The sequence below is a fragment of the Hemibagrus wyckioides genome, linkage group LG24 (genome assembly GCF_019097595.1).
Source record: "Hemibagrus wyckioides isolate EC202008001 linkage group LG24, SWU_Hwy_1.0, whole genome shotgun sequence".
NCBI classification, from domain to species: Eukaryota; Metazoa; Chordata; class Actinopteri; order Siluriformes; family Bagridae; genus Hemibagrus; species Hemibagrus wyckioides.
In genome coordinates this window covers 9,478,615-9,505,960 of record NC_080733.1, presented here as the reverse complement: position 1 = coordinate 9,505,960, position 27,346 = coordinate 9,478,615, and the positions used below count along the sequence as shown (strand labels likewise).

The 27,346-nt window shown below is 37.4% G+C and overlaps 1 protein-coding gene across 1 annotated transcript in view; it reads right to left on the bottom strand.

Annotated features, from left to right (window-relative positions):
* csmd2 (CUB and Sushi multiple domains 2) overlaps positions 1–27,346 on the bottom strand; it is a 287,362-nt gene that overhangs the window by 185,744 nt on the left and 74,272 nt on the right. The window contains exons 4-5 of the mRNA XM_058378138.1: positions 15,252–15,446; positions 7,471–7,678 (exon numbers count right to left, since the gene is read on the bottom strand). Of these exons, the coding sequence (XP_058234121.1) occupies positions 7,471–7,678; positions 15,252–15,446 (403 nt within the window). The remainder of the gene's footprint in view (positions 1–7,470; positions 7,679–15,251; positions 15,447–27,346) is intronic.

Sequence of the window (27,346 nt, the reverse complement as noted above, 5' to 3'; positions counted from 1 at the left end):
GAGACTTCCCCCTTCTCTAATACTCTTGAGAATGTGATATTTGTACCATTGTGTGATGAGAAAATTGTTTGAAAAAATTATAATAATTATGACCAATCAAGAGGCATGTCAACTTTTCATAAACCAATCAAATTCGGAGGTATCACATCCTGTCAGGGAAATATGTTTCCCTTTGAAATCCACCATGTTGTAAAAGAAAAATGTATTCAAAGACCTGAACAATCATCTTCTGTGGATCTAATAGAGAGACATGTGATTATACTTCACAAAGCAGGAAAAGATTGTGACTGATGGGTAATATCATGGAATGACAGCTGCGTGGAGAAACAGGATCAGGCCAATAACAATAACAATAAAAGAAGCAGCACAGGTAAGAATGAGGAACAGGAAGTAGTTTGTCAGCAGCCAATAACAGTGCAAGGGTAGACTGCCGAGAGATGAAGTCGTTCTCAGTGGAACATGAAGATGAATGAGTGTATAGAGCTCTGAAGGTATGTGACATTTCCTCTGCTGTCTAGAACAAATGTGCCGTCAGTGAATAATTGTCCAACGTCAAATGATCTGCAAACACAATAAATTCCTAAATATCACATACAGTAAATAAGATGTCTATTCAAAACTAATTAATGCTCCTATAATCATAAAGGTATAAACATATATCATTTTATTTTGTTCTATATTTAAATCTATCCATCTTGGCTGGAGACAATCAATAGGGACTTCAGTCAAATTCAAATGCAACATTAACAATGGATCAAACTGCTGAATCAAAAAAAAAGAAGAAAAAGAAGAAGAAGAAAAAAAATATTGTGCATGCATGTTCACTGCAGAGGAGTCCAGTTGCTCGAGGCTGTTATTTTCTCTCTATCCTGATGCCCTAAAAAGAGTAGAAGAGGAGGCTATGACAAAGATGGTTTGTCTTAGATCAGATATAAAAGGTAATAAAATACTAAAGGGCCTCTGATGCTCATTTGCTCAATTGTGAACAGTTCCATCTCAGAGGAGTTAGAGAAGTCGTAAATGTCAGAATAACATCTGCAGCGGTAATATGTTGAAATTACAAGGCTTTATTAGAAAGAAACCTCCTCTGCACTCATTCATGAAAGCAATTCAGTTTTTTTTCTTGATGTTTAAAGACATCCCAGTGAATTCTGCCAGCAAAATGAAGTTGCCAGAGACTCACACAATTAGGAGCCATCTTTTTTTTTTTTTTTGTCTAAGAGGACAATTATGTCCTCTTAGAAAATACCTTCTTCGACAATATCCTTTGCTCAGAGATTTCAAAATGTGTCAAGGATTATTACTCCCACACATGAACTCTGAGACAAGCATCTAACACATTCTTGCTGTGTCCTCAATCTGTGCGCCCTCATTCGAATTTGGATTTATAAAAAACCTTAATTTAAAAACCAAAAACTTCATGTTAAATTACATGGAATGTTGTATCTGGTATTTGAGCGCTGCTGGACTGATCTCAGACCTCAGTATGAGTAAGAAACTCTCAGCCTTTGCATAACATTAAGGGAGTCAAAGCTACTCCAAATAAAAAAAAAACAGACAAGAGAGATAACTCAGCAGCAGGAATAGAATAGAGACAGAGAATAAAAGCAAGCCTGCAGAGAATAAAGGCATGCCTGCTGATGAAAATCATCCCCACACCATAATGCTACCACCATCACGCTTCACTATTCTCAGGGCGATCTTGCCAAATGTAGCCATAAAGTTCAGATATCATCAGACCACAGAACCTTTTCCAACATTTCCACTGAGTCTCCAATACATCTTTTGACAATATCGTCCATACAGCACAGCTTTGTGGACCGTTTCAGCTGTGGTTATCCTATGAACATCTTTTCTCATTTAAGTCATGGATTGATCTAGCCTTTAAGAATTCCTTCACAACATGTGAAAATGGCTCACTGCATTTGCACTGTTTGATGCATTGTCTCTGCTTTTCGTGGCAAGCAATAGATCATCAATCAATAGCTGGGTGCAACTGATTTCAGCATAAGGTCTATTGAACAGCATTAGTTCTACATGGGAAGCAGGGGTAATTTGTTCATTTACAAGTACTGCTGATGCTGGTGTTTTGTTTTCTTCATTTAGCCCAAAATACACAATGCAACAATAACCAAACCTGATATAACTATTAATAATGACAACTCAGAACTCATTTTTAATACTAGCTGGATGGATGTTCCTCTTGTACTGGAAAATATGTTGTGGATTGCTTAAATACTTCTGAAAAGTCTAAAATGTTGCATGGGTTCAATTCTCTTAGTGAGATCTTTCTTTGTATGAAAGCAACAAATTCAATTAAAGGAACAACCTTTTTGAGCCGAAAGAAAGAAAGAAAGAAAGAAAGAAAGAAAGAAAGAAAGAAAGAAAGAAAGAAAGAAAGAAAGAAAGAAAGAAAGAAAGAAAGAAAGCCTAGGGTTAGGAAAACCTTCCCAAATGTGCCCCACTTTAAAAGATGACACTCTGCATGTGCAGTGTTCTGGCCTCTATGTGTGTATGTATATATGCATGTATTTTGAGTGTGTATGTGTGTGTATTTTCATTATATTTAATTTAATTTAACACATATTTCTTGCCTCTGCAAACTCCAGAGCATTTGAAGGTCAAATTACCCTGCCACGCCAGTCCCTTGCTATCCTTCTCTCCGTCTGCTTGCTCAAATCTCTCAGCTAATTGTGTGCTTAATTAAAGGCCCTGCTGTGACCCCATGTGTGGTGACAGAGAGACGACAGGAAGGCTAAGATGAAAGATATAAGGAGTTCAGAGCTACGTATCTGCTGATCTCAATAAGAGGTCTCCTAGTTCTATAGTGACATTTTGTGTGCATTTAATCTGTTCATGAGCGTGTCTAAATACACAGTACATGTGTTCACTGCTGGAGTTAGACAATGAAATATAAATGAAACTAAATATGCATCCATGCATAATAAATGAAGTCCAATATGCATCCTCTTGGTATCTACCAGGAAGTGAAAAGGAGAGACGGTCCAGGAAATTACATTACACAGGTTTACTATTTCTTTCATCACAACACTGCATCTCTTGTAAAAGTGGGAAAAAATGTAAAGTGAGCTCTGTGGTTGTTAAAATTCCATATGAATAATTTCATAACAATATATATAGCTTATAAGACATATGCCATGCCACAAATTAGAAAGCGTGAGTCTGTGATAAATACTGACTACAAAATAGTCAAATGATACCACAATAAAACGACAGCTACAGCTACAGCTGAACATACATTACTGACCCGACTTAGCAGTTCAGAATTTTTTTTTTTTTTTTTGGCCCCAGGGTTCCCTCTGAAGAGCTAACCATAATCATAGTCAAGCCCAAAGTGCACTTGAGAAAGTGCAACTGCAACCTCTTAGAGTTTGTAGTATCCTAATGAATGTGCAGCTGCTCAGAACCTAAGTATGGTTTGGGGAAAAAGCAGTAGAAGGACACATAACAGTTTCAAGATTGAGCCATTTGCAAAAATATCCCATTCCATGATTGAAATGGAGAAATTTCTACTGGCAAAGTTTATCTGCAGGCAAGTAGAACTAAGACTCTGAATCACACCGAGAAGGAAAGTAGAATGAACAGAGAAGTTTAATCTCTGGTCAGTGGAAAGTCCTCATCATTGTGCTCTGAGCCAAATGAACCAAGTCCAAACTCTACCTAGGTGACAGTGCCAGTTCAGAGTATTTTGTCCTTTCTCTCTTCTCTCTCTGTCTCTCTGCTCATCATACAACTGCCCAGTGAAATGACATCGCAATCTGAACTCATATACTAATCAACCTCTCTTCCTGACACTGTCCCCTCAATCACTCACTGTGCTCATGTGCATGCCTGGGTATCTCGCTTTGTGTTTTAAGTTCTGTCTCAGGTTTCAATATGTCTATTGGTGTATTGCTCAGAACTTTGCATAGCTTTCAGTTTAGCTCAGTGTAATATACAGAAGACATTACAGAAGAAATTACATATTAAAAAGCCCAATGAATAAAGTGTACAGAAAATAATGCAGGGTTTCACACAAATCTGAAATGCAGTGCCTTGCATACGTCTTCTCGCAACTTTTTACCAAACTTTTGGTGTTAACTGTGAGCTATGAACTGTAAACTGAAATGAATGTAATTGGATATTAAAAAAAATATGTCTCCCATTTGAATATTCGTTTTTGTGACATAAAGGTTAAGTAAACAAATAAGTAGACATTTACTGGTTGGATGCATATTCACCCCATGGGTCAATAACCACCTTTGCCAGCAATTACAGCTGAACGTCTTCTGAGATACGTCTCCATCAGCTTCGCACATTAAGATCCTGGTATTTTGCCTCTCGCTCAGATTGAGGTCTGGGCTTTGACTGGGCCAGTGTAATGCATTCAGGCTTTTAGATTTGAACCACTCTAATGTAGCTTTGGCAGTATGCTCAGGGTCGTTGTCCTGTTGGAAGCTCAATCTATCCTGCAGACTGAAACAGGGTTTCTTCTTGGATTGCCCTGTATTTGACTTCAAATGTTTTGCACTATACTCTGAATTTCCCGGTCTCTTCTGATAAAAAAAAAGCATCCATACCTTGATGATGGTATTCTTAGAGTGATGAGCAGCAGTGTTGGTATTTCCCTTTACAAAGCAGTGTAGTGGCCCAAGAGATAAATTTTGGTGTCATCAAAGCAGAGAATCTTTTGTCACTTGCTTACAGAGTCTCCAAATTTCATATGGTCTTTTATTAATTGCTTCCACTTGCCAGTTCATAAAGCCTAGCTTTGTGGCATATTGCATTATGGTTGTCCTATGGCTGTGAACAATTTCGAAATGTGGAATCTCTTCAGCTTTAGACTTTTCTTTGACCTCTTGATTGCTTCTCTGAATAAAGTCCTTCTTATTTAGTCAGTGACTTTTGCTGGATGGCCTCCTCTATGCAGAGTCACATTAATTTTTTTTAATAGTGGTGTCTGGTGAATGTTTTCCAGAACCTTGTCCCAAAATACATATGCAAAGCACTGTATACTCAGAGCATGGTGAGGTGCTATTTTAACCCCTTATATAATTTTACATTTCAACAGATACTGAATTGACATTACAAGCAACAAAGATTAAGACTATTTTATTTAATGTCAAATGTCCTTCCACTTGACTGCACTAGGGCTTGTTACCTCAGTGCCATGCTGTCAGTCAACTCGTCTCACTCACTGACTCCTGGGACATTCATTCATCTTCAGTAACTGTTTTGTCCTTGCCAGGGTTACGGTGGATCCGGAGTCAAGCACAGTAACACTCAGCACAAGGCAGGAATACACCAACATTCATCCACTCATTTGCATCTAGTGACAATTTAGTGGCAAATTCCACTGCATATTTTTTTAAATAAGGCAAGGAATCTGAGAACATGAAGGAAACCTACACAGACATGGGGTGAAGTATGCAGAACTCCATGTACACAGTTCAGGATCGAAACAGGAAACCTGCAGCAAAGTTACCCACCGAACCTCTGTGCAGCCAAGTGACACTACAAATGACTGTGATTTTCACACATGAACATTTACATACAATAAAACATTATTTCCATTTCTGTATTTAAGACATCAAGATATTTATTTAGCTTTTGTTCTGAGAATTTCCTGTTTTCAATCACGATGTTTCAGTGTCACTAGAATTCCAAAAACCGTCCGTTTTCCATATAATTCCTGGACACAGGACTTATTACATACAATACAGATTGCTTTAGTCAAAAATGATAACAGATAATAAGCATGTCCCCTGACTGTATTTTAACTAAGATTATTTTAGCACAACAGCTGCAGATCAGACCTGCTTTGTCCCATACGAATGGAATCATGTAACACTGGCCATCGGTGCCATAGTCAAGATGAATCTCTACATATAAATCATGGCTTTCACACAAGAGTAAAAAATCTGATATAACGTTTACAGCATTTGGCAGATGCCCTTATCCAGAGTGACTTACATGTTATACAACTGAGCAATTGAGGCAGCTTGGTGGACCTGGAATTCAAGCTCACAACCTTCTGAGCAGAAGTCCAACACCTTAACCACTAAGCTACTACATCCTTGTAGAGAAAAAAATGCAAAGTTATCACTAATTGTAAGATCTGTTTTCAGCTCCTCATAAAAAGGAGTGCAAGCAGCACAGCACCTCACTAATTGCTCAAGCTCTGCTATAAACAGCTCGAGGCAGCTGAAGGAGCACCCAACATGGCAACTTGAAACAGCGATTTGAATGACCTAATCCTAACCCTGACTTCAGTTTATTTTTCATGTCACTGACAAATTGGATGGTAACCCGTTTTTTTCTCCGAAGGAAGTAATAAAATATACTTAAAGGGTAATCTGTTTACCTTGGAGCACAACCCAGGTACCACCTATGTGTAGGAAGCACCGTAATTAACGGAACACACATAAACTAAGCTCCATGAAACACAAAATACATCAAATAATCTCAATATTTGTATAGTCAATACACCGTAAATAAAACAAGCTCTATCAGTGCTATAGACATGAACACAGACACTTATGGCATTTATTTATGGCATTTAAAAAAAGAAAATATGTTAATGTAATAATAAATAAATGAAAAGAAAATGTTTTTATATAACAGTGCTGCCGAATTCTCAAATCTAACTGGTCAGAAAGTGTTGATTAATTTTCTATAACAGAGCTGTAATGATAGTTCTGGTTGCAAGGTTTATATTAATTACAAGTTAAAGAACAGGTACTGACATGGTAAAAAAAATTGGTAGGAATTTTGGAAAAAAAAACAAAAAACCAACATATTGTTGTTATCTTACTAACTTCCAAGATAGTAAAAGAAAAAAACAGAGGCTTGGGCAGTAATGATTGTTTACAGCTGGTAAATCGTAAGTATGATAATGTCATACTTTAAAAAATAAAAAGATTGTTATTGTTCTGTGATATATGAGGAATAAACATTGTGGGATGTGTTGGTATAGGAAAATAATTATTTGTGCTGGGCCTTAAAACAGCACCATTTACTTTCCTATACTGGTGTGCTCCATCATGTTTTAGAACTTCCATTGCAAAAAAATAAATAAACTAAAACCAACAAACAAATAAATCTCTACTGAAAACAAAATAGAAAATATAATAGAAAACATAATACAAAGTCCTCCTCTCACAATGACTATATCAGGGAATTTTATTATCCTTGGTACAGGGAGTCTGAATTCCAATGTACCTTTTCGGTGCCATTTCTAATGTAATTTAAGACCAAATCTACAATAGGGATACATCTTAAAAGTTTTATGGCTTACTACACAGAGAACCATGCCATCACTGTATCTACTTTTTCTCTTCATATGTCCATATTCACAAGTTCTTCATATGAATGTGTTCTGTGTATGAAAGAGTTTATTACACACCCCGTGGATGAAGAAGTGGTGAATGTAGGGGTGTGTAAGCAGGATAGACAACAGGAAACACTCACCACTGTGAAGAGCCATCTGTACCACTGACTTCCAGGACATCGTAGTCTTCTTCTAGCTGGAAGTCAGTGAAAACAAGAGCGATGGTGTCACCTGGCTCAGCTAGCACTGTCCATGTGCAGTCAGCATTATTGTTATACTCCTGTGGGTAGTTTGGACTTGTGATGACGCCGCTCTGACCTCGCAGTGTTCCCCCACAGCCATCGTCTGCTGCAATTCATACACACATACACACACACAGACAATCAGAGGGTGATTAATTCCATGACAATCTGCTTTAATAGATATGTACTAGCATTGTGGAGTAAATAAGATGGATTCACATAAGAAACTTTTCCATGTTGTTGTTAGCGAGAGGGTTGATGTAATCCGCTGAAACATGTGGTTAATTAATTGAGATAAATTCAGATTTTGGTTAATTTGTGCTCACAATGTGGCTCCCTCTTAAATATTGTTTTACGAAAGCAATCACCCCGACTGCTACGTATGCTTATGCACTGCTATGGAAATCAGTCTCCACAATTTATGCAGTAAGAGTTTCTTCTTGCATTCTCTTTTTGTCTCTCTGTCTCTGTCTGTCTCTCTGCCTGTCTGTTTGTCTGGGAGCTAGTCTTTGAGCTCCGGATAATGAAACTACTTTTTTGAGAGAAGGTGAAGTGGCAGCGTAAATCTCCCTCCCTCTCTCCCTTCTCTCACTCCATTCCTTTCCAGCGCATCTCTCTCCATCCCTCCTTGGGGAAAATCAAAGGGATCAAAACTTTCTGACAGTGAAAAAACCTGAGCCTGAGGATCTGACCTCCTTTTTCAGTAGCACAAATCCCCCTTTCACCTACACACCTGCCAGTCTCTCCCTCCTGGCACGGCATGTGATAGTAGGTGAGCTTAAACAGGGCTGACTCTGTTTATAGACTACTGTCCAGCTTGAAGGCTAGTGATGATTGGTGTGGGCAATTTTCAAATTAAAATTGTGTGTGTGTGAGAGTGAGAGAGAGAGAGAGAGAGAGAGAGAGAGAAGGAGGACATGGAAGGTTTTGAAACAATGATGGCTGAAGGTAGCTGCAAAAATAACTAGAGAAGAACACTCATTGTCATAAGATTCTACACATTTCTGATCTGTTATGATTAATTTTAGGTTCAAAATTCAAAATATAAAAAGAGAAAATCTCTGGTGCAAAGGATTTTCTTCTATACTGTTAATACACAGAGAGATATCCTGAAATAGACTCTTTATAGCTGTTGATGAGTTATGGAAGAATCTTGCAAAAGTGAAAAAGTAATTTTATATGTACTGGAGTTCCCACTATAAAATGCTAGATATTTATTTAAGTAGAATGGAGGATCTTGTAGTGACAGTGAAAATTATTACTGGGCATATACCTATGATTTTGTACAGGAAGGTTAGGTTTGGGGTTGGGGCTAGGAGTTAGGGTCAGGGTTAGAGGTTAGTGGTAAGGGCTAGGGGTTAAGGTTAAGGGTTAGGGTTAGCCTTGACATTAAATCCAAACTCATTCTCGTGAGAAGACAGGTACATTTACATTTATGGCATTTGGCAGATGCCCTTATCCAGAGTGATGTACAAAAATGTTCTGAAGACTCCATCAAGAAACACATAAATTCTGATTCAATAGGACGCAGGCTAAGGAAAGCATCAGTTTAAAAATTCTGATGGGAGGAAATATAGTAAGGAAATACAGGAAGAAAATAAGTAAGGACTAGTCGATCACTAGGTACTTTATCAGACTATAATATTGTATTTGATACAAATGTGGAGGGAAGAGGAAGAGATACACACTAGGTATACTTCAAAAGAGATACACCTTGGTGCTGTGAGGTAGCAACTCTACCCCCTGTGTCAAGGTGTTGATGATGTAGGTCTTTAAAATCATTACATGTATAAATAGGCCCATGGAAATGTAACATTTTCATTATCCCAATGATCATCCTAGCATTCTCAATCCCAGTGATCTGGAAACAAATAACCGTGCATTATTATTACATTATGCTGATGCATGTCCGTTGAGTGGGCACTAATTTGCGTTCCCATGATCCCTTGCATCTGGCCATTACTGTCATAGTAAAGTTAGTGTTTGTGTTTGTTAGAATTAGTCATTACTGTTAGCTAATTAATATATTGTGTGCTTGTCTGTGCCAGTATGTCATACTGCCATGTTGATTCATGTTTGTTTTTTGTAGATTAGTGTTCACTGTGTGTCACTCTTAGCAGTTTTCCTACCTCTAGCCAGTTCTGTGGCTAACCACCGATTTTGTATAGTGTGAGTTAAAACAATAAAAGAGCAAGTGCATGGTCCTGGAGGAATGTTCCTTCATTTTACTGTGTACTGCACTACCTGTATATGGTTGAAATGACAATAAACTGATGTTATTTGACTCTTGACTTGAACTTGGGTTTCTGTCAGACCTTCACTTGCTTGAAGGTGAAACGGCTACTTTAAATTTCCAGTTTAAGCTGCCTTGCACTCAGTGCTCCCGAAATAAGCTCCTGATCCATCGCAACACTGACCAGGATAAAGCATTTACCGAAGACGAATGAATGAATGAATTATTGATAATAGTCATGTCATATAATAAATGACTCAAAAAGTGCTGGTAGATTTACCGGCTGGATCATTTTCAACCTCTCAAGTCAAGCCCTATATGCTCAGAAAGGATAAAATCTGGATAGAGATATGAATGGAGATTTGTGCAGTTGATGTTACAGCAGGTGAGATGTCTCTGAGACGTAGTACATAACATAAGGCAGGTCGAGATTTGTCTGGTGTGTGTGTGTGGGTGTGTGTGTGGGTGTGTGTGTGTGTGCCAGGCAGGCTGAAGGCTGTTGGATTTCTGGCAGCCATGATGCAGGACCTTCATATACTGCCTGAAAACAGCAGTGTGTTCTGACACACTCCCACGCATGGGGAGAAAAAGATAACCGACTATACATCACATCCAGTGTTCGAGGCATAAGCATGTCCCTCCTTTTTAAATGCCTCTATCCTAGCAGCATCACTGAAGCAAGGAATCCTGGGAAGGGGCCAGGTCTATAAGCTTCCTTCTCAGCATGTAAAGAAGTGATGCATAATGAGAGACAGGGATACAGATGGAAAAGTGGTTCTAAATATAAATCATAGTACCACTACTGACCACATCAGATAGATCATAAGACTTTGCTTATGTTAATATACCTGTAAGTGATCTCACTTGTCTTCCCAGGACACTGAGCTCTTCTAGTAATGGTGTCATGGGATTCATTAGCGATGGCTTGCTAATCATATGATTCTTTTCCAGGGAGGAAAAATGCAGTGCGGGGGCCTGTCAATCACCCAGAAGACCTGTCAGTCTCCACAGTCTCTTGGGAGACACTTTACAAACCATGAAGAGAAGGCTGAACAGTAAAGAGGTTGGGAAAAAGGGACTGGATTACTAGCTTATTCACACATGCTGATTAAGGGACAGCATTCAACCTCCCACACAATTCATTTTCCTTTGATGAGGCGTGATCCACTATTTGCTTCTGCCAATGAAAAGGCATTCATTACAGTTCATACTTTGTGAAATATGAAAATTAGATAGCCCGAGCATAAAAAAGCAGTAAACTCATGTTCTATGTGTTTAGAGTTGCCATGATATAAATTATTAAATGACCAGTCTTAGGCAGTTAGTGAATTAATTAAGTGAATTAATCACAGAAATTTACTCATTAACTCTCTAAGGTCCCTCGCCCCCCAAAAGTTCTATATTCTCCTGCACCGATGCTCACAATCTGCTTGCTAAAAACACAGCCTTATGAACATAGTGTGCAGATCTAATCCCTTACAAAAAGAGCGTTGACTTGGCTCGCCTGCCTCTGCTGCCTCTCCTCCGGCTTTGCAGCTACCATGGCAACGTGGCAAAGAGAGAGAAAGAGAGGTGCAAACCAGCACCCCTAGACCTGACAGCGAGGATCGCAGAGAGAAAAAAAAGAAGGGAAAAAAAGAGACAGATTTCTTTTGAGAAGTGATCTGGTCTGATCCTTGTACGGTTATCTTTTTCTCTCCTGTCTCCCCTCTGGAAAGATCGCTCTGGCCGCTCTGCCAGGGTGGGAAGCTGGCAGGCTGCATTGACATTTAGAATGCAGAATGCTGAACATGCTCCCATTGAGATCTGTGATGGAGGAGAGCCCAGAATGGAGAAGAATTCTGAATGTACATGTTTACATATTTGAAGGATGAATCATCTCAGTGTAAAGGACTATTTATGTGGAACAGTGAAGAAAAATAGACAATCACCGTGAGCCAATTATTCTAACAACAGCATTTAAAGGAACAGGCCCAAACAACTGGCACTAAAGAGGGAATGCAACCTTATTATTCTTTGACTTTGGCCGGGGGGAGCAGTCAGGAATCCTGCCCCCTTCTGGCCAACAGAATTTAGTAACATCATAAGCATAATAAAGCGAGGAAACAGAGATCAAATGCAGAGAGAGAGAGACAATGAAAGGGATGATTAGATGTAGAAATGACAGCTACATCCCTTAACACAAATGCATACATAGTACTTATCTTCTATGTTTTCTAAAACATTTGATTATTTATTCTGATTTCCAAAATATTAACAGGGTTATGGCCAACCAATTTTTTTTAAATTTTTGTTTATTCAATCTTCATCTTTGTAGCTTTGCTATGTCTGCACCCATTGCAGCCTTGGATTGCTGTTCTCAACTGACAGGCGATGAACTTCTCTGCTTATGATGGTTATAAAGAGTAGTTATTTGTGTTGCTGTAGCCTTCCTGTCCTTTTGATACAGTCTTTATGTGATTCAATCTATCTGAACTAAATCAGGGGTTCCATAGCAATTGAGGGTGAATACCTATACAATCACAACTTTTACTACAGATTATTTTGTGTATGGTATTTTGTATAGCATTATAAGCAGGTTCTTATGCTATAAAATTAGGAAAAGTGGTGAATGTTTATACATGGCAGTGTTTATATATCTGCATATGTAAGCTTTTAAACAGAACCACAAGACTCCTATTAGTCAATGCCTAAAATGTTAGTTTGTACAGCATTGGAATATAATTAATCATGGAACAATGGCATTTTTATAGCTTTTATGTGTGTGAATGCATTACTGCAAAAATCCAATACAGAATACCAGGGACAGGAGAGTCAGCAGCTTTGAATCGGTTTAAAAAATAATGACAAAAGCAGAGGGCAGAGGCAACAAAACAAAGATGAGTGAAAGATCTGAAAGGCAGCGTGGGTTGGATGCGTGAACACGACGCAAAATCAAGAAAGGGTCCATAATCTCATGGGCCACCTGCAGCGCTTAGAGGATTGCGGGGGGTCCCTTTCTGGCTCTGCATGTCTGAGCATGTGGGACTGGACGTGGGCTTCCTGACTCCTACAGCCTGGGCACAGATGGCATTGCTTTATACCAGCCTGTTCAGAGAACACACACAGCCCAGAGACCACCACCAGCAGCAGCCATTGTCACACACCATTCACACATGGGATGGGAATGTCTCGAGCAAAATCCCAGACTTCAAACCGGAATAAGTTACAGGAAATGAAGTGTGAAGATCAGAGGTGGGTAGAGTAACAAAAAAAAAGGGAAATAAAAGGTGTTTTAAACTGAATTTTAGACAGTTAACATGCTTTGTAGAATAACACAGCGGTAACATGATGGTATCATTTGATTTATATATATATATATATATAATAGAATACATATTCTAATCATGTTGAATGTATGAAACCGATTCAATCACATGGAACAGCTGTACCTGTTTTAATTAAGTAAATTCAACAAGATTTTTGTCAGCGTGTATTCAGTCAGAAGGCTTTGACTCATTTTCTATAACAACAGTCCTGAGAGGACAGCCAACTGTAATTAAAATACAGGTTTATATTACAACTTAAAACACATGCAGTAAACAGTATAATTTCTATATATTTCAACCCCTCTTTAGCAGCAGCTTGCAAACTTGCCATAAGCTAAGGTCAATAATAAAAACATATATATATATATATATATATATATATATACACACACACATAAATATATATATATATATATATATATACATTGAAAACTATTACATAGCACTAACACTAGAGACTCCTTTCTCCATAACCTTTAAATGAGCATCTGTGTATATATATATATATAGGTTAGTGCTATGTAATAGTTTTTAAATGAGAAAGAATTTTTTGGGATATCTGTGACATGAGAAGCAGCTGTTTATATAGGTTTATCTATAACTATAAAAGTATTTAAATGAGTATTCATTGGCTTATTTTGTCATATGAGATGAACAGAACATGACAAAGCATGCATCTCAGAGAATAATCATTGATAGAGTGGTATTGACAGTATGTGCATGCAGCTGTATTTATGTATGTGTACTGCTGTCTACATAAAGAATTACCTTTAAAGGACAATAAAGTAAAGGAAGTAAGTACTTCATATCATACACTATATAGCCAAAAGTTTGAGAACGTCCCATTGTATTGAATGTCCCATTGAAAAGTCATGGCTGCTTATGTGGAGCTGCTATAACAGCTTCCACTATTCTGCTGAAGGTTTTACACTAGATTTGTAACTGTGGTGTGGGGATTTGGCCATTCAGCCACGAAAGCACAAGGCATCAGGCACTGATGGAAGCTGGTGTGATAATTAATCCCAAAAGTGTTCAGTGGGGTTGAGGTCAAGGCTCAGTTGCAAGCCACTCGAGTTCTTCCACTCAAACTTTGGGTTAACTGTGTCTTCATGGACCACACTTTGCACGCAGGACCACTGCCATGCTGGAACATGTTTGGGCTTCTTAGTTCCCGTGATAAGAACTCTTAATGTTACAGCATACTGAGACATCCTATACTGTTATTAATGCTACAGGATACACAGACATCCTAGAGTCGTTTGTTTCCGATTTTGTGGAAACAGATCACAGAAGGCACACATATGGTTGTAATGGTCAGGGGTCCTGAAATGTTTGATCATAAAGTCATCAAACAGACTATATCACTAGCCTTGGATGCTTCAGATAATTGGCTTTTTATATTTGGAAATGCCTGGAGGAGTGTAGCTTTAATAAACTGCTAGCTTTTCCCATACCAAAAGAAGAGAAACAAAAACCCTGCTCCTTATTGCTTTCATAAAACAAAATCTTTAACTGATATGAATGTTCAAAATAATGTGCTCCAAAGGGTTCATGCATTTATTGCTTGTGCTCTAGCTGTAGATTGTGCTCCTCATTCCTGGACTGGAAGAAACAACCAACAAACATTTAAAAAAAAAATCACAAAACTGAACAAAACAGTGAAGAGTGCAGTGCAAAGCTGTGATTGACTCACCTACTCCCCATTAAAACTTCTCTTAAATGTTATGCTTCTTTAAAAACTGTGAACATATACCTGATGGTGAATGTGTGTCAGATCATGTCAAGAGTGCTTAGGATTAGATGATGTGTAAAGTGATTTAAGGCATACTGTATATGTATTCACTTACACTGTCCCAGAGTATAAATGTGGCCTCCAGGCATTGATGTGCTACAGATTTATTCATCCAATAGCAGTGTCCTAAACTTGCCTAAAGTATCTGTTCTTTGTGACTGTGCTGACAAAGCATCCGCCCACGCCTCTGCACCCTGGCAAGTGTCAACACAGCGGGTACCGTTGCTCCCTCTCAAACAGGACAAATGGCTGCACGCATCCCCTTCGCTGATAACATCAGGGTGTCCTTCTGATAAAGACATGTCCTAAACTCTTCTCATGTCTCTCTCATGCAGCTCAGACTCACCTCGGCAGTAGGGCAGGGGGAAGTCCCAAGCAGCCGTGCCCGAGGATGTGGCCAGGCACGAAAGTACCGCGTGACCTTCCAGAACGAAACCCTGGCTGCAGCTGTAGCGGATCTTATCCCCGATGTTAAAAGTGGAGCCCTGCTGGAGGCCATTCTGCAGCTGCCCGGGGTTGCCACAAGTGTAGCTAGGAAGAGCTGTAAGAGAAAGACAGAGGTTAGATTTATACACAACCTTTACGTGTCCACCTTCCAAAAACTATCAGAGCTTCATTCGTTAGAAGGACACTAACAGAAACTAATTAACAGCACTAGAGGCAGAGCAGGTGGCCAATTTACCCCAGATACACAGAGTGTAAATCAAAGACACAATTGCCATAATGTTACCATTGCACCTCTTTCATCCCTGTCTAGTGTATTTGTATGTTTAGTTCAGTTATTAAAAGTGTAAGGTGGCATACATAATTGTGGGTTCATATTACTGCAGGGAACAGAAATAGGCCACGCCCTGTACTAAATAACACAACCTCCTCACTCATCACATAGCTCATTAATTTTAACATTCTTTTTTTCCCCATTCTAATTGTGATACATTTGTTTCAAACATGAAAAAGGAGGAATTTGTCTTCTAATAAGCATGAGGAAACAATGTCCTAATTTTATCATGAAATCAGAAACTTTATTTATTTAGCCACAATATTTATGCTAATCAGCATGCTGTCTTCACACAGGAGTACTTTAAGCTCTTCTAACACATAGCTAGGGAGAACCCCAAATAGCTTCCTTGTCACTTTGGATGCTGTGGCTTAGTAATTAACAGCTCTGTGTTAGTGACCAGAAACTCATAGGGTCAAGCCCCAGAACTGCTACTGTGAGGCCCTTGAACAAGGCCCTTAACCCCTTCTGTTTCAGGAGCACTGTATCATAGCTGTACTCTAACCAGTACTTCATAACAAGCTGAGATATGTGGAGAAAAGCATTTCACTGCTCTGCATTGTATATGTGATGTGTTCTATTCTATATAGAATGTTTCAGAAGCATACTTAAGGCTCAGAAAAACAGACAACGAGGGCATAGTCAAACATAACAAAAATGCACTTAAGAAGGAATGTAATCATTCCAAATTAAACAATATATAACTTTATAAAATAATAATAATAAAAATAATAATAATAATAATAATAATAATAATAATAATAATAATAATAATTTCTGTGTACATTTGCAGCAGTATGATCATTTTACTCCATGTTATTATATATATTTTTATTTTATTTTATTTTATTTTATTTTATTTTATTTTATTTTATTTTATTTTATTTTATTTTATTTTATTATTCTTTGAATATTGCAACATTATGTTAGATAGAATGCCAGGGTTTGGTTCATACAGGATATAAGCAGGACGAGAATAATGATAAAGAAGAGTAGAAAGGTCAGTTAGTGTCAGTTTATGATTCATATAAGAGATTTTTAGGCAGTGTAAGAGGTTTTTAGGCAGTTTGTATGCTTGGATTTATGATCCAGGATCTTTTAAATGCTGTTATTGGGTTTATAATGAAGAACTATTATACTGATGTTGTATGAAAAGCAGGCAAAGAAAACAGAAAGTGGGTGGTGTGAATGAAATATATAGCTAGGCTGTTACACTATGTACTGGGTTTCTTATTTCATTAATCTTAAGTCCCTTTTGGCTTTCCCCAAGATGCTTACACCAGTACACATACAATCCAGTACAACCATGCAGGTTCAAACATTCTGCATTGCACTTATTTGTGCCATTTGTTAGTGATAATTGGTAGAGATTTCTTCTTTGGAATAAAGAAAAATCCTATATGTTAACTGATGTTAAACTAGAGAAGGTAATATAATCTATAGGGAAGGAACTGATGCATATGGCATATTAAATCAGTGTTCTTTGTGATCTTGGAGTTTAAATGGGTTTAATCTAAGCCTCAACAACTCATTATCAACTAGCGATATTGATAATGTAATAAGATCTGTTAGTGGAAATTTATGTATAAAAGTGCTTTGGTTTTAATTACCCAAATGCCTATTGCACTACTTTAAATTATGGGGGGATTTCGCTGTATTCATAAAATAAAACTCATGGTGTTTAATATCATGGTGTTTTTCCCTGATCTAAACCAGAACTAACTGAACACTAATAAGTTCTACAACTTATCTCCCTCATTTTTCACACACTTGCTATAATCTTTCACCTGGAAAAGTTAATATAGTGCACTTTAAAACCACCTTTTCCCCCAAGGAAAGACACACCCATAAGGGTAGCAGTGGTATTAGATTAGATTAGGTCGTCTTCTTCTTTTCTTTCAATGTGGAAAAAAAATCTGACACAAATAAATTAAATTCATATTCATCTAAGAAGGAAGCTAGCTTTCAATGCACAGAGACCTTTATATATCATTCCTTGACCTTTTTTCTCTTTTCTTTGATTCTTCTACTTATTTAATACGTTCTATCCTTTTTTCCTTTTAAGATTTCCATCTTGTCAGTTAAAACATAAAGATGATATACTCAGTGCAGAGATAAGCATCAGCGTATTTCCGCCACATTGCCTTAGGCATGCATTCCTCTGATTAAGATCCAAAAACCTATTTCCTATTTCACAGTATCCACTGCTGTTACATAAAACTCACTATAAAATGCTCTTTACACCCTTATTTTGCAGCCTGACCGAGTGGAACATTCTGCCTCAAAGAGATGTGTGATAAATGTGGTACGATATAACCCCTGTTTCGACCACAGGTACCGGAGTATTAGCATAGGCATGAAGAACATGGAGGTGGTGGCATGTAGCTCCCTGTGCTCCCTTAATGCATACTGTATGCAGTCTCCCTATAGAGCGGACCTGTCAGAGGGTATCAACCCTAGTGAGAGGTGCAAAGAGCAAGCTGTGGATTTATAAAGCACTTGAGGGAAATGTCACGCTAACTTGACATTCATCGTTCACAGACGAAAAGAGGGAGTTACTCAGTTTACCAGTTACTGGGGTGATTAGTTCTAGGCAATGAATTAATCAGTTAAGGACTTGATGTATGAGCAGAATGTTTGAATTTGGCAGAAAATGGAAACCAATGACTTAGCTGACAACAACTCATTCAATGCTAATCAGCGACAACTAAGCTGAAGCTGTGTGTGGTGAAAACGGTTTTGGGGCAAACTGAGGCAGTGAATAGGCAGATAATTGGCTGAAAATCCAATTTCCAAACTGTTCTCTCACATAACAGATGGAGATTAATTAACAGCACCAGAAATCAACAACACGGAGGGAAAAACAGGTGCTCAGGTGGTGCGCTGACATTAAAAGCACAAAGAACATCACAGACAATAACACTGATATTAGTGAATTACTTCTAAGCCTGTATATTTTTACATTTGTCCAAACTTATAGCTGGAGAGTTAGGGGAAAAAAATTCCTTTTTTCAAGAATCCAACTGGATATGAACTCAGAACACTCTCTACAGAAAACTTTTTCTGTCTAATATGTTTCTCAACTTTGTGTCTTTTAGGTATCAACCTTGTAAGCAAATGTTTCTAGTAAATTTGCTTATTTATTATCAAGATTATTTTGAGATTAAAGAGACAAATTTGGACACATGTCTTATAAGCAACATTTGAAACCTGAGATCACCTGATCATATATAGGTCATATATTTTACTGCACATTAAAATGCTTAAAAGATTATTTCACCCACATGCACAAGTTCACAGATGTGCATGACTGGCTAGTGTCACTGTGGTAGTGTTGACTGGAAAGATAGAGTACGTCTTCCCAGGTGTGCATTTTTATTTCCGTTTCATCATACTGCTATACAAGAAATACTACAGAAATGATAAGAAGATATATTTTCAGATGTTTTTTTCCTGTTCATGTCACCCTCACAGGAAGGTTATCAGTTTTCACTTGGCCAAATTTATGCAACAAGAAAAGCTTGTTCAGGAGACTGTGTGAAAGTAGGGATGTACTGATTTCATTTTTTAACACTTTTATCAAAAAAGACCCAAGCTTGATCTTTGTGAATAATGTGATGAGAATAACTAATGCACAAGAGTCGCATTTACACTGTAGCCAAACCTATTTACACCAAATACACAAAGTACATCCAAGACAATAGGCCAGTGCTACTCTCTCGTTTCAGTCCAGTGCATCTGAGCCTTGTGGAGTCAGATTAAACACTCTGTGTGAGCTAGATAAATGGGAGTGCATGTGCTGGGAATGAACAAGAATGCCTTGGCTCAACCCACATTAATGCATCCACCCCACACTCTGCTCTGAGTGTTAGAAGTGACATTGTGAAAGCGATCTTAACACACAAGCGCATTAGGTCAATAAGCAGTTTCTGCTCTGTTGAGCATCAATTCGATCAATGCATCACACTTGCACAACTACAGGGCAATTGCAGGGAAGACTCATCACCTACTGTATCTACACAGCTAAGAGGACATGCAGTGCTTTGGGCTTAGGATAAAGACTGAAAAACAAGTGTAAGAAACCAAAACTACCCTGTATTCAAGCTTTATATTGATTTAAAACACTGTCTATAAAACTCTGCTCTGTCTCTTAACTGGAGGCAGCTGATCATTTTTTTTTATCTGTTTAGTTATCCTGAACCAGACAGTGATTGGAGGAAAGACAGTAATTTTTTTAATTTGAAAATATATTCAAGAACATATTACATTCTATCTATTTCTATTTTTAATTTTGATAATTCTTTACAGAACTGAAACTTTTAAAAACCTAATTGTTGAAAATCACTGACATGCCAAATTGAAGTGAAATTTAGCTCTCAGCGTTTATGAATCCTGCTGTTTTCTTTGGATCTAAAACTTTCCTAAGAAATGATAAATGAAAAAATAAAAAAGAGTTAGATCAGAAAGAAGGAGGCATGTTTGAAAGCAAGGCCCAGAGAAACTCAACTCTGTTCAGCCACCTGTGTAAATGGTATCACTAGAGAACAGGTTTATTTCGAAAGACACTTTCTTTTTCAATCTAAAGGGATATAGATTCATTTTTGCTTTCTGTTTTGGCCTTTATTCAATTTCCTGCCTATGAGCAAAAAAAGAGAATCTGCCAAGGTAACCTTGTCAGAAAATTTTTTATTTTAAATGTATGATTAATTATTATGAACCGCCTCTGGAGTTCCTGTGTGTATAAAAAAAATAAATGCAAATAAATTTCAATATAAGACTAATATTAATCTTGAACCTTTTGTGTAATATTAATCTTGAACTTTTTGTACAATATTCTTTATTGTACTATGTTTTGTAAAGCTGCTTTGAAACAAAGTCCATTGTTAAAAACACTATACAAATAAAATTGAATGGAATTGTGTGTGGAGTTTGAAGGTTCTCCCAGTGTTTGGGGGCTTCCTCATGTTTCCTTTCTGAGTTTCACAAACGTGTTTTAGGCTGATAGGCATTTCTAAATTGTCTGTTGTGTGTATGTGTGTGTGTGTGTGTGTGTGTGTCAGTATGCCCTGTGATGGGTTGGCACCCCTTCCAAATAGTTTCCCAACTAGAGTCCACTGGCATGGCTAAACCTGCATAGGATACACTTTGCAGAAAATGGATGAATATACAATCATATTATACATAATTATAATAAATTCTCTGTAATAGAATAGAAGGTGCATCTTTTATAAATAAAGATGCTGAACTTAACAATTTATTCTGTTAAATTCATGTTATGTTATATTAAATTACAGTACAATAAAACAATAAGAACACTATTCTATTCTTCCAACTAAGCATTTATGTGTAGTAGGTCTCACAAGGGGTGGGCTTTTTCTTATAATAGATAAAACAGCTTATCTTCAGCCAAAGCTCCTGCCAGCTAAAAAAAACATATGCAGGCTATAAAATAACTGTGCTTACTGAGTACTTGTATTTCTATATTTTACTAGTGAAAAGTGAATAAAACTATGATATTTAAATAATAAAAATTGGATATACAAGTTTGACATTGCAGATAGCAGTTTCTTTAATGAAGAAGGTGTGAAATGGGTTCCCTTACGTATGTAAAGTTTTTTTGTGGAAATAAATGAAGCATTTGAAATAATAAATAAATAAATAAATAACACCATAAGTCGTACATGTGAGAAATGAAAATGAGAAAATAATGAGAAAATAAACTGTGTAAGAAAATCAGGTGGACAAATAAAAACTTGCACTAGATCACTACATTAAAAAAAAAAAAAAAAAATTAAATCTTAAATGTGAAGCATTAAAAATAAACAAATAAATAAATAAATAAATAAATAAATAAATAAATACGGTGTAAATTTTACACATGAAATTTGTGTGACATTTCTGTGATAGTCTTGACTTGAGGTACAAGTTGAGACATTTAATCTGAGTTCAAACAATAAAACACCACCTCATAAAATAGAAAAAGTCAACACCATTGCTAATATATAGAACTCTAGTGTGTTCTCTCTTGGGTAAGATTATTGAATTTGCCCCAACACTTAGCTGTCAGCAGAAAATCAGGTGTTAGTGTAGGCTGGACGTCTGCAGAACACATGCGTAATTAAGGAGCCCACTGCACCTGAGACTTAGCGAAGGAGAACACTGTCGGTAACATTATCCGCCTTTAATTGGCTGAACAGCTGCCCAGAGACACACTGCTTTGAGTCTTCATCCATTCATTATGATTTTTCTTTCTTTTTCTGCGTTCAAGCTGTGCTGTTATAAGCCACCTACTGTGTTGTTACAAAGTCAACTGATTACATGCTTGGCTGGCTCATAATCACATTTATTTGTGATGATATCTACATGCGCATGCAGGCAAACTCACGTGTGGGAAGCAGTGTGTAAGGCTAATTATGATTAGGGACAGGTGAAAACAGAAGTCAATTAGTAAAATTGTACTAAATGCACTTCTTTTAACTGTACACCATGCTGTTTACACATTTTAAATTCCTCAGTTATCCTTTAAAAATGCACTCGCTTGAATACTCCCTTAGGGAAGAATAGTAACTGAGAAAGCATGGAAATGATTAGATACTGAATGTCCTTCCTTCGGTTGTTCGGGTGCTGTAGTATATGCCGGGGCAGCTGTTGTAAATGTGTTAAGGCTAAGCCTCAAAGATAAAAAACACATCAATGTAAGGTTTCATTTTTGGCATCCATAACAGCATCACCAATGTTTGTCATAAAAATAGTCAGAAAGGTATGAAGAAATAAGGCTTAGGCTAACCTATTTTAAGCCCAGACTGAGGAATCATGCAGTGACAGCCATCTTAGGTGATCAGTTGGCCTGATACTTTTCATCCCATGTTCATCCCTGACACATCTGTTATCATCATTGATCGAGAAGACGCAGTTGTGCATACAAATGAATGTGAACGAGGTGGATTATTTACTTTATCATCCTTTTTTTCTACCAAAATTGTATATAGTATATTTTGGTTATCGTATAAATAGATAAGTAGATATACATAGCACATAAGTATCTAAATATACAAATAGATATAATAAGCATGCATTGTCCAGTCACAAAACGAATGAAATAGCCTTGAAACATTTCCTCTTTTTAAAACCACACATGCAGCTGCCTGTCTGCCTTTAAATGTATGTAACAGTTTGCTTCATTTCATTCTTAATACACCAGCAATGAGAACTTACAGCACATTGCTGAACCCTAACAGTTTCATTGTTGAGCTACTGATGAATATAAAGTTTTTATTTACTTATTTTTGCTTCCCTGACTAATTATACAGAAGCCGAGAAAGCAGACAAGCTCATAATACCCTGGAAAAATAATAGAAAGCCATACGAGAAGCTAACATTAGTGCATTCTTCTGATGAAGGAATGATACTCTTAACTGTTCACACAAACAGTTGTCCTTGAACTGGAACTTTAGTGTCAATATTCTGTTCTTATACATTCACTCAGATAGGGTCACAATGGGTTGGTGAACACTGGCTGTAAGGCTATAAACACGCACAATGAACCATTTAGGAAAGTCAGTAGGGGGTAACACTGATGCAACGTAGAGCTCCAGGGTCTTGGTTTGATTCTGAGCTTGGATGACTATGTGTGTAGAGTTTCTCTTCAATTTCTCCCTGTGTCCATGTCTCACACATTTTTTCTGTTTGTTAAATATTACAGCTGCTTAAAAAAATTATTCACAGGCCATTGTCAGTTATAAAGGTTGTGCATTATGGTGTTATAATGAATAATGACACTTGTATTAGAACATGATCATCATTTGAAGTTTTAGGTCATTATTTAAAGCACAATATTGGAGCTTTATGTGCTACTAAGATCTTTATAAAAGAGTTTATAAAAATACTTACTTGGATTCATTGCTAGCATACAACTCATTATAAGCAGAGTTATTGAGATTTACGAACATGATGGAAAGTGTTACCAGCCAATCACCCGATAGGCAATATACTTTGGAATTGGAAAAGGAAGTAGGATAACATCATGCATATGGGGGGAATTTAAAAAACTCTGCACAGACAGTAATCCAAGCTCAGGATCGAACCGCAGACTCGGGAGCTATGATGTGTGACCCAATGTGGTGTTTGTAATTCCAAACAACATTTCCAGAACCACATTAATCATATCATTTTAAAACAATGCTGTAAAGTAAAGGAAGTCGCTATGTAATATATCCCAGATTTCTTTTTACAGAAATATATTCTATCCTCTAGCTGCTCTGCTTTGCTACATTTTCCCTGAAAGTAAACCCAGAGGCGGTGGCTTTTTGTTGTTTATTACTGCAATTTCAATTTGGAGGCCAATGGCTCTAAAATTACAAACCAGTCCTTTAATACTCTGGGGCAAGAGTCATGTTACATTAATTATCCTCTGCTGGTACATAACAGAAGAAATAAACAAACAAAGAAACAACAGGTTCTTAAGGTCACCCATGAGTTCCTTGAGGTCACGTTTGATCCACAGACCAACTCTAAACAAGCCTGCTTCTCAACACCATTTCTTCACTTGTGGCTTTAGAGAGTTAACAAGCAGCTAGGTAGGAAAGGTTTATTAAATTCTCTGTTTACTTTGCTTCTGAATAACACCGTTTCACATCCAACAAAATTCCACAGAAGGTGAGCATCTTCAGCAATATAAACAGACCTTGGATCTCAAAAGACACAGAATTACCTGATTTAATCTCCGACATGGTGTGAAAGACCTAAACAAATAAACAGAGAGAGCTGATCTGTGCTCCGCTCTAATGCTGCCCGCCTGGTTGCCAGGGAAACAGACCTAGGCCCACCTGGGAACCTGCTGGACGAGTGGATGAGCTAGAAAAACTGTGTGAGGAGTGTGTGGAATGGAGTGTGGAGGTGAAGTAGTTGTGAGAGTGTGGTGTGAGCCCCTTCAGCTTGTGCCATTTCACACTTTAAAGGAACTCACATCAGCTTGGAGGCCATCTTTATGATGCTTACAGGTTGCAGATCTCAGACTGAAACTTTGCCGTTTCAAGCTTTTTTATAGAGTAAGCATACTCACAGGATGACTCAAACTGCCTACAGTATCATCTTTTTAAGAACAAGGCCCACACGTATCACCTTCTGCACTATGTACGTACATTTTAGGATTTCTATTCAGCCGGGTTAGAAAATAACTCTTTTTCATCTAAATGCCACTCTACATTTCTAAAAAAAAATTTGTATAGCACTTTTAACAATGGACATTGTCTCAAAGCAGCTTCACAGTACATCAGAAATATAGTACGAAAGTTCAAGATTAATATTAGACCAAAAGTTTAAGATTAATATTAGATTTATATTAAAATTTATTTGAATAATCCCTAATCCCTGATAAGCAAACCTGAGGTGACTGTGGCAGGGAAAAACTCCCTTAGACGGTATGAGGAAGAAATTTTGAGAGGAACCAGACTCAAAAGGAAACCCATCCTCATTTGGGTGACAAAGAGTGTGAATTACCATAAACACTAGAGAATGTGATTATGAATTAAAAAATAAATAAATAAAATAATAAAAAATATACCTGAAGTGAGGGGGAGATAATAACTAAGAATAAATGTCCCCTATGTGTGAGAGTGTAGTGCACTACACTTGGTTTGAGTGTGAACATAGTCCTACACTTGTGGTCAGTGCGCTGCTATTACTTTTAAGCATTTGCTCAGTGTTAGTGCTGAAGTTTGGATTAATAATTTATCAAACTGTAATAAATGAACTTTACTTTCTGCACTAATTCACTTAATCGAAAAAGGCTCAATTTTGGGCGAAATCGTGTTTGAATCAGTGACTATAGTGACATTCAATGGGTTTCTAATAATTATAATGTATCATGCTAGATTTTTGTTCTTAATTCAACACATTACTGGAATTTACACTAATGCCTGCACTAAAAGAAATACAGTGTCATTATCTTGCCTTCTTTGTTCTACATTTCTCAATTCCCACTGCTATGCTTTCATTAGTTCAGTTCTTAACGGCGATCACCTTCATCATTGAATTAAATCCTTAGTTAATGGATTAAAACCTTGCCGTACTTGCTGCAAATAATTTGTAACTTGTATATACTCTTTGTCCACTAGGATCACCTGTATACCTGCTTAAATGTGCAATTAGCCAATCATGTAGCAGCAAAACAATGCATAAAATCAAGCAAAACTTCATAAAACATCATTCCCATGAACCATCAAAATGATGAAAAAAAAAAAGTGTCATTTCTGTGACTTTAATGATGGCATTGTTGGATCTGGGATCAGATACAGGCCCCCTCAACAGGCTGGTTTAAGAAATTCAGTAACTTCTGATCACCTGGGGTTTCAACACACAATGGTCTCTAGAGTTTACACAGGGAAAAAAAAACAATGAGAGAGCAAAAGCTCTAGGGTGAGTTCCGCTCCTGTCAGTCAAGAACAGGAATCTGAGGCCGTAATGGGGACAGGCTCATCAAAATAGGACAGTTTAGATTAGAAGATTAGAAAAAAAAAATCATCTGGTCTTTTTTCCAGTATTGAGCTGTCTAGTTACAGTGAATCTGTGCTCAGATTCTTGTTCTTGTCTGCTGTTGTAGGTCATCCACCTCAAGACTTGACATGTTGTGCGTTCTGAGATGCTGTTCTGCTCACCATGATTGTAAAGAGCGCTTATTTGGGTTACTGTAGGCCTGTCAGCTCAAACCAGTCTGGTCATTCTCCTCTCATCTCTCATTCTTCAGCAAGGTGTTTAAGCCTGCAACCAGTTTCTGAAACACTCAAACCAGTCCATCTGGCACCAACAACTGTGCTAGGCATAGAGATCACACATTTTCCTTATTCTGATGTTTGATGTGAACATTAAGTGAAGCTCTTGACCTGTATCTGGATGATCAGCATTGCACTGCTGCCACAGGATTGGCTCATTCGATGCATAAATGAGCAGGTGTATAGGTATTTCTAGTCAAGTGGATGGTGTGTGTGTATGTGAGTGTGTGAGAGAGAGAGAGAGAGAGAGAGAGAGATTTGGCCAGATGGAATAGATATGATTATTTTGAAAGGCACAATTCTCAATACTTCATAAACTAGCAGTAGTTCAGTTTTATTTCCAGGCAGGTTTTCATATGCCTTTATACACATACAAATTATACTTTAGCAATCATGACCTTCCTGTTATTATGAGCTGAGCTGTTCCTAGGAAATTCCATTATTCAGTTTAATAGTGCATACTGCTTTATACAATATCAAAGTCTTTATAGTCTTTATATACTTTTTCTTACAATCGTGTAGCATGGAAAAGAAAGGATTGGAGGAGCTCTATATATATATATATATATAAACTGAAACATCTTTAATAATAGTTCTAAAAAGATATTTTGATATCACTACATTCCAAAACCTTCTAGTTATGTCATATTAACACACACACGTGTGACTGTGTGTGTGTGTGTGTGTGTTTCTACAAAGATTCCCCGGGGAGCTGGAACAGTAAGCTACCCTATGTGACCGTGTGAATTCAGTCCGTGCCTAACAGGGTTCAAAGCCCAAATCAGAGTTAGTGGCTCCTAAATTGCACACAACGGCTGTCATGCATGAGATGAATCTTAAACGGGAAGTGGGGCAGATAAGGTTAGCAGCCAAGTTATTGAATAGAATATCAGA